Source organism: Magnolia sinica, chromosome 8, assembly GCF_029962835.1.
Source record: "Magnolia sinica isolate HGM2019 chromosome 8, MsV1, whole genome shotgun sequence".
Lineage (NCBI taxonomy): Eukaryota > Viridiplantae > Streptophyta > Magnoliopsida > Magnoliales > Magnoliaceae > Magnolia > Magnolia sinica.
Genome location: NC_080580.1, coordinates 12,662,995 through 12,677,497, shown reverse-complemented (window position 1 = coordinate 12,677,497; position 14,503 = coordinate 12,662,995). Strand labels below are relative to the sequence as shown.

Here is a 14,503-nt window from a genome sequence, read left to right as displayed (position 1 = left end):
ACTGACAAATTCTGTTCTTCCAAAAGAAGTTTGTTATCTTCTGCTCGGTGATCTTGGCGACGGGCTCCGCTTCAGCCTACTTGGTGAAGTAATCCACCGCCACAATTGCATATTTCATCTGAACCTTACCCTGTGACAGGGGATCGATGATATCAATCCCCCACTGAGCAAATGGCCACGATCCAGTCATCGGGGTCAGTTCCTTGGCTAGTTGTCTGGGGATAGCTGCAAATCTTTAACACTTGTTGCACCTCCGAGTGAAGTCACTGGAGTCAGCCTGTATTGTTGGCCAGAAGTACCCCTGGTGAATGATTTTCTGTGCTAAGGCCCTGCCCCCGGAATGATTACCGCATATTCCTTCATGAATTTCTCTGATCACATAGTCTGCCTCATCTGGCCTTAGACACCTCAGATAAGATTGGGAGAACCCCCTCTTGTATAATGTGTCCCAAATGATAACATACCGAGCCAATCTGATCCTCAACTGACAAGCTTCCAGATCCCCGAGGAATTCTATGATCGGATACATTCAACTCGAAATAGTTTGCACGGGTTAGACGACATCTGGAATGCAATCATCGATACTTGGCTTATCTAAGAACTCCACTGGAACGAATCTCAGAATTCTTCCCTCGGTCACTGAGGCCGACTTAACGAGTGTATCGGCCCATGAGTTCTCAGTCCTCGAGATCTGGCTGACATTGCATTCCTGGAACTTTCCAATCAGGTCCCGAGCTTTGCTTAAGTAAGCTATCATCCTGGCTTCTTTCGCTTCATACTCAGTGGTTATCTGATTCATGACTAGCTGGGAGTCGCACTTAACGGTTAGGACTCGGACCCTCATGTTGACCGCCAATCTGAGCCCGGCCAATAGTGCCTCGTATTCCGCTTCATTATTTGAGGCTCGGAATCCGAGTCTGACGGCATACTGGATCGTCATCGCGTCGGGAGCAACCGGGATGATCCTAGCCCCTCCCCCCCCCCCCTAACGCTTAGAGTTCAACGAACCATCTGCATACAATGTCCATGCATCTTTTGACTTGGCCACCTCTTCAGGCTGAGGAATGGGTTGAACCACCGAGTCCTCTGCCTGGTCGGTAGATACCTCTGAACTTGATGACTCGTCTTCACTATTTTGAGCAGTGAACTCTGTGATAAAGTCGACCACGGCTTGGCCCTTGATAGCCACCCTTGGTTGATATTCGATATCAAACTCACCAAGCTCGACTGCTCATTTAACCAATCGCCCGGACGCCTTTGGCTTCTGTAACACCTCTGTGAGGACACATATGAGATGTGCCTAGAAATATAGGCGCAACCGCCGAGCTGAAGTGATCAAGGCCAAGGCAAGCTTTTTCATAATGGGATATCTTGTCTCTGTCGGGATTAGTGCCTTGCTGACATATTAAACTAGGTGTTGCTTCCCCTTCGACTCTTTGATGAGCGCTGAGCTGACGGCTGAGGGGGATACAACTAGGTATAGAAACAACAACTCTCCCTTCTCCGATTTAGATAGCAGAGGGGGTGATACCGGATACATCTTCAATTGTTAAAATGCCTACTCACACTCGGGAGTCCACTTTGCCTTCTTACTACCTTTTAATTGCTTGAAGAAAGGGAGACACTTGTCAGTGGCCCTGGAGATGAAACGGTTAAGAGTGGTTACTCTTCCCGTTAGGCGCTGTATCTCTTTCAGGTTCCGAGGCGAACTCATATCTAGAATAGCTTTTATCTTCTCTGGGTTGGCCTCAATACCTCTTTGGCTAACTTGAAAGCCGAAGAACTTGCCCGAACTCACTCCAAATACGCATTTTGAGGGGTTCAGCCTCATCTGATACTTCCGAATAATGGAGAAGGCCTCGGCTAGGTCTGAGGTGTGATCCGCTGACCGATACTTTTTACAAGCATGTCATCGACATAGACTTCCATGGTCCTGCCGATTTGTTGAGCGAACATCATGTTCACCAATTGCTGATAAGTCGCCCCTGCATTTTTCAACCCAAATGACATAACCCGTAACAGTACAGCCCTTTGTCTGTGACAAACGCAGTTTTCAACTTATCCGAGGGATGCATGTCTATCTGGTTGTAGCCGGAGTACGCATTTATGAATGATAGGAGCTCATGCTCGACCGTACTATCGACTAATTGGTCGATCCTCGAGAGGGGAAAGCTATCCTTGGGGCTTGCCTTCTTAAGGTCAAAGTAGTCTACGCATACGCGCCATTTCCCATTGGCCTTCTTGACAAGTACAATGTTGGAGATCCAGTCTAGGTAGTGGACCTCTTCTATAAAGATGGCGTCGAGGAGCTTCGTAACCTCCTCAGCAATCGCCGCATACCTCTTGGGCTCGAAAGTCCTCCTCTTCTGCTTAATTGGTTTGTACTCTGGATCCACATTCAACCTGTGGACCATGACCTTGGAGGCTATGCCCAGTATGTCTTGGTGGGACCATGCAAAGACATCTATATTGTCGCAGGAAACTCAACATTCCACTCTGTTGCTTGGCACTCAATGCTGACTCGAGCTAAACCATCTTGGTCGGATCGGCATCGTCAAGTGGGAAGGAGAGTAGGTCCTCGACGGGAGAGCCCTCCATCAAGGTACCTTCTCTGGAGTCGAGCGAACCTATCATGAAGGCTTACTTTACTGAACTCTTTCTGACCTCCATAGCAGCGCCGAGCCTCCTGCTGATCATCTCGGACATAGCCGACTCCTCCTACGGCCAAGAAATTCATCATAAGGTGGTATGTGGATACCACTGCCCTCATGGCATTAAGAGACAAACACCCGATGATGACGTTGTGTGTTGATGGTGTATTCACTACCAAGAAATCCACCAACATGGTGACCTGATTCTGTCCTTCTCCAGATGTGACCAGGAGGGAGATTGCCCCTTCCGAGATGACCTTGTCACCTGCAAAGCCATGCAGCGGGGTTCGAATAGGCTTGAGTCGTGACCTATCGATACTCATCCTGTCAAATGCCTCCGAGTAAGAAAAAATCAAATGCAAAACAAACTAATGAATAAAAACTAAACTGATGATTTGATTTTTTGATTTTTGAATGGATGTAATTCAATTGAATAAAAAACACCCAAGCTTCAAAGTTCCACACATAGATTAATGTTCCAAAATCATGATGACTTGGATAACACAACTAGGATCCGAGCACTATGGTCACCTAATCGAAAAATAAAACACTTTAAATATTTTAATAAATGATATAAAAGATTAGAAAATAATAGATTTGCATCATTGACATATATTCTCAAGCGCTGATTTTAAGTATTCAATATCTATAGGATAATGAATATCAAAGAAATATAACAGTTGAGAACATCTCCTATCTAGAAATCTGATTAATCTAGGGTAAGTCTATCCATTAATGTAAATCTCATATGATGGAAACATATGGATCTTACAAGAGGATAAAAACAAAACCTAAATAATAGATAATATGCATACACCATTATTCTCATCATTAAAACAATCAATCATCATAATTTAAAGAAATATTAAACCCATGTGCTTCCCTTCTAGCTTGGGCTAGAGGGAACTTAGAAAAACATAATTAAATTGCAGAAATAAAAAGCAACAAGAAAGAAAGAAGAAAAATTGTAAATAAAAAAGATCTAAAAGGAAAGAAACAACTTATAAAGCTTTAATAAAACTAAAAACTCTTTAAAAACCCTAAATATTGCTCTTGAATGCTTCTAATGATGCTTTAGAATGCCCTAGGAGGCCCTATTTATAAGTAGGGAACTCCAAACTTCGTACAAAGTTGAAAACCCTAGAAAACGCCTCAAATATACGTATTTTCTTAAAATAGACTTCTCGCTGCATAGTTCGTTTAAAACAGACTTCCTGCTGCGCAGTTTTCCAAAATAAACTTCACAGCTTCAAAATACACTTTTTTAGGACGATTTCAGGATTCTTCACTTCAAATCTTCGATTCTCTTCATTCCTCGCTTGGTTTTCTTGGATCTTTGGCATGTGAATTCTTCAATCTTGATCTCCTAAGATCCATCCATTGCCTTGGTGAATTTGAGCATCAAATTCTTACTTTTTAACACCTTTTTCAATCCAAGCTTTTAAATTCACCTTGCAACACATACATGAGTAAAATAGAATATTAAGATGATTTATGTTCATAAAACCAAGATATAAATAGCGAAAATTATGCAATATTTGAGTCTTAACACACCCCCCAACCAGCATTTTGCTAGTCCCGAGCAAAATAAGTGAAGAAAAATAAAAATTAATTTTAGAAACAAAATTAAAATGAAAACAAAATTCTAACACCACTTTCGTAGGTAATCTCGATTGCATTTAACTTATGCAACAAGCCTTTAAACCCCTAGGTTTCCCCTAGTGGACGAGTTATAGTCTCGTGAGGGTTCCAGAAATGTTACCCACAAACATTGAAACATGAAAAATAGTTCAACACTATAAAATTTATACAATTATGCCTCCATTAATCATATGAATTCCAAAACAAAACAATACTTACCCTAGATATGAAGTTAGCTAGAATCTTAATTTTTTAATCCATTACATCCTTGAGTTCAGAGACCTAATCAAAATTTAGAATAGTTATAACCCAATATACTTAGGTGCTTCGTGACACTAGTCTAACTTTGAGAAATATGCATGTTCCCTATCCTAACTCCTTTCAATCATCCCAAGAATATGAAATCTCTAGTTATCTCATTTTTTTATGACATTTCTTCTTTTATCATCATATCCTCATTATTATAGACCACCCTTAGATGAAGATTTCCACCGAGTTTGCTTCATAACCTAAGGTATCGTACTTGTAATGGTAACAGTAATGGATACTTAGGTATTCTTACTCCGGATTACTGACATGATTATTATGGTCATTGCATTCATACTCTATAATAAATTTTTCTTTTTCCATCACTTTCTTTTTCCTTCAATATTCTCTCTTTTAAACATATATCAATGGTACTAGTTCATTCAACCTTGGTTGAATCAAAAGTTGTTATTTTAATTCACATATCATATTCCTCACTTAGTTAGCTAGGTTGTATTGTGAATTCAATACATTAAATTACAACTCACTTTAAACTAGTGATTAGATAATTAAACTTAATTTTATAATTTTCAGTTGTCAGATTTCTGACTACTATCAACCTAGACTAAGTATTAAATTTGCCTTTGGAATTCGCAAAATATCATGTTCACATTCTTATATATAAAAATATTATTTTGAAAGTGTTGAAATTTTTTATATATATTTTTTCATAAACCTAAAAAAAAAATAAACTTAAACCTAACTGAAACCTAAAAATAATAAAAATAATAATAAAATAAACTGAAACTCCCAAAAAAAAAAAAAAACTTACACATGGATGACTATCCACACACCCCAACCTAAAATCTACATTGTCCCCAATGTAATGATAATGTAATGTAGAGAACAATAAAAATAAAAGAAATGGTGGATAGTACCTGCCATGAAAAACTCACCTGCTATGTGACACTAAAAAAATTGAATATGATACAAATCCTACACAAATGCTCCGTCAGACCAGGAGCATCATTCTGAATATTCTGGCTCATGAAGAGGGACGGACTCCTCTCCTAAATGAAAGTTTTCCACATAAGGCTTCAATCTCTGACCATTAACCTTGTACACATTGCCATTACGTGGATTCTCAATTTCAACAGCCCCATGAGTATAAACATTCTTCACAATGAAGGGGCCTGTCCATCTTGATCTTAACTTTCCCGGAAAGAACTGGAGACGGGAATTGTACAATAGGACCTTTTGCTGAGGTTCAAAATTCTTCCTCAGGATATTTTTGTCATGAAAAGCTTTGATCCTCTCTTTGTAGATTTTAGAATTTTCATAGGAGTCTCTCCTCAACTCCTCTAATTCATTTAACTCTAATTTCCTTTGTCCACTTGCTTGATCCATATCAAAGTTTAATTTTTTTATTGCCCAGTAGGCTTTATGTTCCAATTCCACAGGCAAGTGGCAAGCCTTCCCATACACCAATCTGTATGGAGACATTCCAATCGGGGTCTTATAAGCAGTCTTATAAACCCATAAAGCGTCGGATAGTCTGAGGGACCAATCCTTCCTATCCGGCCTTATAGTTTTCTCTAAAATATGTTTGATTTCCCGATTAGAAATCTCAGTTTGCCCACTCGTTTGTGGGTGGTATGGGGTGCTCACTTTATGCTTGATGCCATATTTCTTCATCAAAGCCTCAAATGTTCTATTGCAAAAGTGAGACCCGCCATCACTAATGATGGCCTTTGGAGTTCCAAATCTAGCAAAAATATTTTCCTTGAGGAATCGTATGACCACTTTGTTGTCATTGGTCCTACTTGGAACTGCCTCAATCCACTTTGAAACATAGTCCACACCAACCAATATATAAAGAAATCCAAAAGAAGATGGAAATGGGCCCATAAAATCAATACCCCAACAATAAAAAATCTCCAATGGTAAAATTGGGGATAAAGGCATCATGTTGCGCCGGGACACTCTTCCCAACCTTTGACATCTATCACAAGCAACACAGAAAACATGGGTGTCTTTAAACATGGTGGGCCAGTAAAAACCACATTGCAGGATTTTTGCAGTGGTTTTCTTAGCAGAAAAATGGCCACCACATGCTTCCATGTGACAAAAAGAAATAACACTTCGAACTTCATCCTCTGGGACACAACGTCTAAAAATTTGATCAGTCCCATATTTATATAAATACGGGTCATCCCAGAAGAAGTTCCTAACCTCGGTTTCAAAACGCTTCCTATCTTGTAACTTCCAATGATATGGCATTTTTCCCGTTACAAGATAGTTCACTATATCCGCATACCAAGGTAATTTAGAGATCGCAAATAATTGTTCATCAGGGAAAGTGTCCTGGATATGCATTTCCTCAGTGGAATCATCTAACACCAATCTAGAAAGGTGATCGGCCACTACGTTTTCTACTCCTTTCTTATCTTTTATCTCTAATTCAAATTCTTGGAGTAGGAGGATCCATCTCAAAAGTCTCGGCTTTGCATCTTTCTTAGATAACAAATATTTCAAAGCCGAGTGGTCCGTGAAAATGACCACTTTGGATCCCAGTAAGTAGGACCTAAACTTATCCAAAGCAAAAACTACTGCAAGTAACTCTTTTTCAGTTGTTGAGTAGTTCACTTGGGCCGAGTTTAGAGTTCTACTCGCATAGTGAATAACGTAGGGCCGTTTATCTTTCCTTTGGCCCAAAACAGCCCCTATGGCATAATCACTTGCATCGCACATTAGTTCAAAAGGAAGTGTCCAATCGGTGGACGCATGATAGGTGCAGTGGTAAGGGATGATTTAATTTTATTAAAAGCACTTGCACACTCATCTGTCCACTTAAATGGAACATCCTTTTGAAGAAGATTAGTCAAGGGTCTAGTAATAACACTAAAGTCCTTGATGAATCTTCTATAAAAACCAGCATGCCCTATAAGTGATCTAATATCTCTAACAGTTCGGGGGATAGGTAGATTAGCTATAATGTCAAGTTTTGAGCGATCTACCTCGATTCCATTTTTGGAGATAACATGGCCCAAAACAATTCCCTTTTGAACCATGAAATGACATTTCTCCCAATTTAAGACAAGGTGTTTCTCTTCACACCTAGACAAGACAAGAGATAAATTGTTGAGGCATTCCTCAAAACTACTCCCAAATACAGAGAAGTCGTCCATGAAAACCTCAAAAAACTTCCCAACCATATTTAAAAAAATACTTAACATACACTGTTGGAAAGTTGCTTGGGCGTTACACAATCCAAATGGCATCTGTTTGAAAGCAAACATGCCAAATAGACAAGTGAACGTGGTTTTCTCTTGGTCTTCCAAGGGCTATCTCTATTTGGTTATATCCAGAATATCTATTAAGAAAACTATAGGAGTGACCTGCTACCCTCTCTAAAACTTGATCAATGAATGGTAGAGGGAAATGGTCCTTCTTTGTGACCTGGTTCAATTTTCTATAGTCAATGCAAACATGCCAACCAGTGGTGACACGTGTTGGTATGAGTTCATTATTAGAATTTTGCACAATAGTTATTCGAGATTTCTTTAGGACTACTTGAGTTGGACTCACCCATACACTATTAGATATTGCATAGATGATTTCCACATCCAATCATTTGATCACCTCATTTTTTGTAACTTCCATTATGTTTGGATTGAGACGTCTTTGAGGTTGTCTAATTGGTTTGGCGTCCTCATCGAGGTGGATCCAATGGGTGCATATGGAAGGGCTTATACCCTTGATGTCAGAAATGGTCCAGCCCAAGGCTCCTTTGTGGTCCCTCAGAACATTCAACAATTTAATCTCTTGATCCTTATCTAAAAATGAAGAGATCACCACAGGATAAGTTTTATTTTCACCTAAGTATACATACTTAAGCTCATTTGGTAGTGGTTTTAAATCAAGCGTTGGAACATTGGTTGGTGATGGCAGAGGTTGCGAGTCCTCAATAGATAGGATTTGAGTGCGCGGTCTCCATTGGTACATACCAATGTCCTGGGTGGTAGTGCTCTCATTAACATCAGAAAATTCAGCAAACACTTTTTCTAAATCATAATTTTTCAAGTCTCCAATGACTTGAATCAATTCCACAATCAGACTAGGTTCCAATTCCTCTTCTTCTATCAAGCAGTCCATGAAATTCAGCTCATGGATCTCATTATTATCAATGGGCTGCTTACATAGATTGAAAATATTTAGCTCTAGAGTCATGTTACCAAAAGACAAGTTCATCATTCCATTCCTGCAATTTATGATTGCATTTGAAGTTGCTAGGAATGGGCGGCCTAAAATGATGGGAACTTGAGCGCTAGCATTTACACATGGTTCAGTGTCTAGTACAATAAAATCCACGGGGAAGTAGAATTTCTCCACTTGGACTAGCACGTCCTCTAAAATTCCCCTTGGTACCTTAATAGAGCGGTCAACGAGTTGGAGTGTAATCGTGGTTGGTTTAAGCTCGCATAACCCCATTTGTTTGTAAATCGAATAAGGTACTAAGTTGACACTTGCACCCAAATCTAACAAAGCATGTTCAATTTAAAAATTCCCAATAATACAAGGAATAGTGGGACTTCCCGGGTCTTTGTATTTGGGTACAACCCTTTGTTGAATTATAACACTCACTTTCTCAGTAAGGAAGGCCTTTTTGTGCACATTTAATTTCCTTTTTACAGTACACAAATCCTTGAGATATTTAGCATATGATGGAATTTGTCTAATGGCATCAAGTAGAGGAATATTGACAGTAACCTTTTGGAGCACATCCAACACCTCTTGATATTTCATGGGGACAGTTGGATTCCGAAGTCTAGATGGGAACGGAACTGGAGGCTCATATGACTTAGTCTCTTTATCCTTTTGCTGTTGTGGCTCTTGAACCATAGCCGGTTCATCATTTTCTTGAGACAGTGGCTCATCCTCCGGTATTTCTACTGGTTGCATTATCTTGTTATCGACCTCTTTTCCACTTCTCAAGGTAATGATGGCCTTAGCTTGTTCATGATGTAGCTCACTTGGATTTGAGTCTCCAATGAAATGTGTATTTCGAGGGTTTGGCACAGGTTGAGAAGGAAGGGTGCCTTTTTCCCTAGCATTTAGTTGAGTCTCAATCCTAGCCACAGCTGTCTTTAATTCCTGATTTGATTGGATTAGAGACTGATTCATTTGAGCTTGAGAGTTAATGAATGTGGTCAATGCATCCTCCACAGATGATCGCTTTGGCGGGGGCACATATGGTGCATTGTTAGGTGCCCCAAAGAAGTTATTTTGTGGAGGCATTTGAGGTGCATTGGGCACATTAATTTGTGGTCCATTCCTCCAACTAAGATTAGGATGGTTACGCCAATTTGGATTGTACGTGTTTCCCAATGGTTGCATAACTGACCTTTGGTAATTATTTATAGCATTTGCTTGATCATGCTCATGCGCGATATTTTGTACAACTGAGATTATTGGACAATCCTTTGTGTCATGGTCTGTACCACCACAAATGCTACAAAAATTACCTAAGGAAGTGTTTGCTTTAACCATATCAATCTTCCTAATTTCCAAAGCTTCGACCTTTCTAGCCAATGCAGCGAATTTTGCATTAAGGTCGTCTTCCTCTCTTAGGACATACATTCCCGCTTTCTCTCTAGGAATGGGTCTAGTTTGGTCTGATTTAGCAGAAACATCCCATGTCTGAGTATTCTCTGTTAACATATCTAGAAAATCCCAAGCCTCATTATGATCTTTATCAAGGAAGGTTCCACCACACATCATCTCTATGAACTGACGGGTATCCATGGTGAGCCCCTTTCGGAAAGCATCAATCACGTGCCATGGTTCATAACCATGATGTGGACAAGTAATTAGAATGTCTTTGAAGCGCTCCCAAGCTTGAAAAAATAGTTCATTCCCCTTTTGGGAGAATGACATGATTTCTTGTTTTAGTGCATTTGTTTTGTGCTCGGGAAAGAACTTTTTCAAAAACTCTCTACTTAAGGCTTGCCATGAAGTGATGGTATTAGGTCTTAGAGAGTTGAGCCATGCTTTGGCCCGATCCTTTAGAGAAAATGAGAATAACCTAAGCTTAAGTACATCCCTATTGCCATTGTTTACTTGTAACGTTGCAATTACTTCCTCAAAGTCCTTGAGGTGCAAGTAGGGGCTTTCAGAATCTAAGCCATGAAATTTAGGAATTAATTGAATCACACCTGGTTTAAAATCAATGTTCCCTGTGTGAGCAGGGAACACTATACAAGATGGTAAAGTTGATCTCTCAGGGTGTAAATGTTCACGTAAAGTCCGTGGTTGGTTTAACACATTCCTATGAACTTCATTTTCATCCTCAAGAGGAGGATTATTTTGATTTATAGTTGGATTTGGCAGATTTGGATTTGGATTATCAATTGGGTCTGCCATGGAATCCAAGTGATATTGAGTGCCTCTTCTAAGTGAATGATCAAGGCCTGGAACTAGTCCCCTTTATAGGAGAGTCGATTGTTTTGATCCCTACTCCAACGGGACATAAACCATCCACACCACACAACAAATACCACTAATTCAAATCGCAAGTATGATACTTAAAATAAAAATAAAAACTTAAATCAACAACCCAGTGGCCGAGCCGACCATGAGGGTTCATCCACAAAGCAAAATAAATCAACAACCCAGGTGGCGAGCCGACCATGAGGGTTCACCACAAAGCAAAATAAATCAACAACCCAGGGGCGAGCCGACCATGAGGGTTCATCCACAAAGCAAAATAAATCAACAACCCGGGCAGAGCCGACCATGAGGGTTCAATCCACAAAGCAAAATAAAAAAATAAATAAATAAATAAAAGTAAAACTAATGCAGAAATTAAACTATGCTAATATGGAAAATAGATTCACGGATGATCTTTGTGATCAAACAGCAACTATAGGACAACCATAGCACTTGGGTGATAAAATCCCAAGCGGGGCAACCTTATGTCATAGTTAGTGCTTGAAAGACCCAACTGAATTTATTTTCAAAGAAAAAGAAAAGAAAAAATAAAAAATAAAAATAAAAAAATAAAAAAATCTATGGAAAATCTGGAGGGTTTAGAAGAAAACTTACCTTGGCTATCTTGCACAGATCTGATCTATCTCAGTCTCTCCCCGGCAACGGCGCCCAAAACTTGATTGTTTGCCTCTAAGTGCAGAGGTTTATAAGTAGTATCCCATGAATATAGGGTCGATCCCACAGGGAGATAAATTGTGAGAAGGAAAAATCAAATGCAAAACAAACTAAGTAATAAAAACTAAACTGATGATTTGATTTTTGGATTTTTGAATGGATGTAATTCAATTGAATAAAAAAACACCCAAGCTTCAAAGTTCCACACATAGATTAATGTTCCAAAATCATGATGACTTGGATAACACAACTAGGATCTAGCACTATGGTCAGCCTAATCGAAAAATAAAACACTTTAAATATTTTAATAAATGATATAAAAGATTAGAAAATAATAGATTTGCATCATTGACATATATTCTCAAGCACCAGTGATTTTAAGTATTCAATATCTATAGGATAATGAATATCAAAGAAATATAACAAGTTGAGAACATCTCCTATCTAGGAAATCTGATTAATCTAGGGTAAGCCTATCCATCAATGTAAATCTCATATGATGGAAACATATGGATCTTACAAGAGGATAAAAACAAAACCTAAATAATAGATAATATGCATACACCATTATTCTCATCATTAAAACAATCAATCATCATAATTTAAAGAAATATTAAACCCATGTGCTTCCCTTCTAGCTTGGGCTAGAGGGAACTTAGAAAAACATAATTAAATTGCAGAAATAAAAAGCAACAAGAAAGAAAGAAGAAAAATTGCAAATAAAAAAGATCTAAAAGGAAAGAAACAACTTATAAAGCTTTAATAAAACTAAAAACTCTTTAAAAAATTCCCTAAATATTGCTCTTGAATGCTTCTAATGATGCTTTAGAATGCCCTAGGAGGCCCTATTTATAAGTAGGGAACTCCAAACTTCGTACAAAGTTGAAAACCCTAGAAAACGCCTCAAATATACGTATTTTCCCAAAATAGACTTCTCGCTGCATAGTTCGTTTAAAACAGACTTCCTGCTGCGCAGTTTTCCAAAATAAACTTCACAGCTTCAAAATACACTTTTTAGGACGATTTCAGGATTCTTCACTTCAAATCTTCGATTCTCTTCATTCCTCGCTTGGTTTTCTTGGATCTTTGGCATGTGAATTCTTCAATCTTGATCTCCTAAGATCCATCCATTGCCTTGGTGAATTTGAGCATCAAATTCTTACTTTTTAACACCTTTTTCAATCCAAGCTTTTAAATTCACCTTGCAACACATACATGAGTAAAATAGAATATTAAGATGATTTATGTTCATAAAACCAAGATATAAATAGCGAAAATTATGCAATATTTGAGTCTTAACACACCCCCCAACCCATGCAGCGGGGTTCGAATAGGCTTGAGTCGTGACCTATCGATACTCATCCTGTCAAATGCCTCCGAGTATAATATATCGACCGAGCTTCCAATGTCAATCAGGATCCGATACACCTTCCGATTAGCTATATTCATCGCGGCTACTAGCGTATCATCATGGGGTGTTGAATCGCCCTTGCGTTGCCTTCGGTGAAGGTCAAAGTGCACGGACTCAAGCAAGGCTCTTTACTTGGTCTGCCCGTGAGGTACACATAGTGTTTGGGGTCGGTGTTGCGAGCATGGGCCTTTCGGGCTTGATTTGAGTCTCCACCTCTGGATGGCCCTCCGTATATTTTTCAGATTTCAATGGTGTTGTCTGCTACATGAGCCAATGACTCCTCCTTCCGAGGCTGCTTTTCTTCCTTTACATACTGTTGCAGATGCCCCTTGCAGGTGAGGGCCTCAATGTCCTCCTTTAGGTCGATACGGTCACCAGTGTTATGCCCGTGGTGGCGATGAAAGCGGCAATACTTGTACTTATCTTGTTGACTTGCGTCAGTCCTCATGCAGCATGGACAATGTAGCAGCCTTTTGTCTATGATCTCTAGCAAAATCTGCTCTCGGGAAGTGTTGAGAGGGGTATATGAATTGAACTGACTCTCAGGCATCCTGCTGGGCCTATGCTTGTGGGACGACTCTTCATCCGTCTTCTTCCTACTCATTCTCGGTTGAGATGGCGCATCCTTGCACTTCTTGTCGTTAGATGGCTGCTCTGAACTATGAGCGTTCTTCCTTGAACTAAAGAACTCCTTGGCGTTCGTGTACTTCTGTGCTAGGCTTATGAGTTCGCTCAGAGTAGTCAGGGGATTCTTTCCAATTAAAAAAATGAATCTCTCGTCCTTCAGTCTGCTGATTATAGCGGTCAGAGTTATCTTGTCAGAGTAATCATCGACATGCAACACTTCTTCATTGAAGCGAGAAATGTAATCCTTCAATGATTCTCCGCTCTTTTGTTTGAGGGTGAGCAGATGAATTGACGGCTTCCGACTCTTCTTCCCGACAATGAATTGTGTCAGGAAAGCCCGGCTGAGTTCGGCAAACGTGCCAATCGATCTCGGCTTGAGCTGTTGATACCAGCTTCTCGCAACCCCCGTAAGGGTTATAAAGAACGCTCTGCACATCATTTCTTCTTATGCTGACTGGATTTGCATCCAGGAGTGATAAAATTCCAAGTGTTCCGTCGAATCTCCAGATCCTGAATACTGGATGATGGGGGGCATCCTAAACCTCGAAGGCATTGCTACGCTCATAATTTCACTGGCGAATGGAGGTGCGGTCTCCTCCATCATTGCTTCCACGGCAGTTAGAGTCTGCATCCGGCGTTCTCGTCGCATGCTCTTGATTTGGTTACGAAGTTCGTCAAGCTGGGCTTCCCATGGATCCCTATTCTCGACAACAGTTTCGGGAGGAGCCTCACCCTCAGGTATCCTACCTCTTCTCCTCTGCTC

At 39.8% G+C, this 14,503-nt stretch overlaps 1 protein-coding gene and 1 non-coding gene across 2 annotated transcripts; one reads left to right on the top strand and one right to left on the bottom strand.

Moving 5' to 3' along the window:
- Positions 1 to 10,386: 10,386 nt before the first annotated feature.
- Positions 10,387 to 10,493, top strand: LOC131254544 (small nucleolar RNA R71). The gene has a single exon (XR_009175661.1). It is a non-coding gene; the product is annotated as a small nucleolar RNA R71 (small nucleolar RNA).
- A 2,858-nt stretch (positions 10,494 to 13,351) lies between these two features.
- LOC131254132 (uncharacterized) lies at positions 13,352 to 14,179 on the bottom strand. The gene has a single exon (XM_058255138.1). It carries the CDS (start codon positions 14,177 to 14,179, stop codon positions 13,352 to 13,354), a length of 828 nt encoding a protein of 275 aa, XP_058111121.1.
- Positions 14,180 to 14,503: the final 324 nt, after the last annotated feature.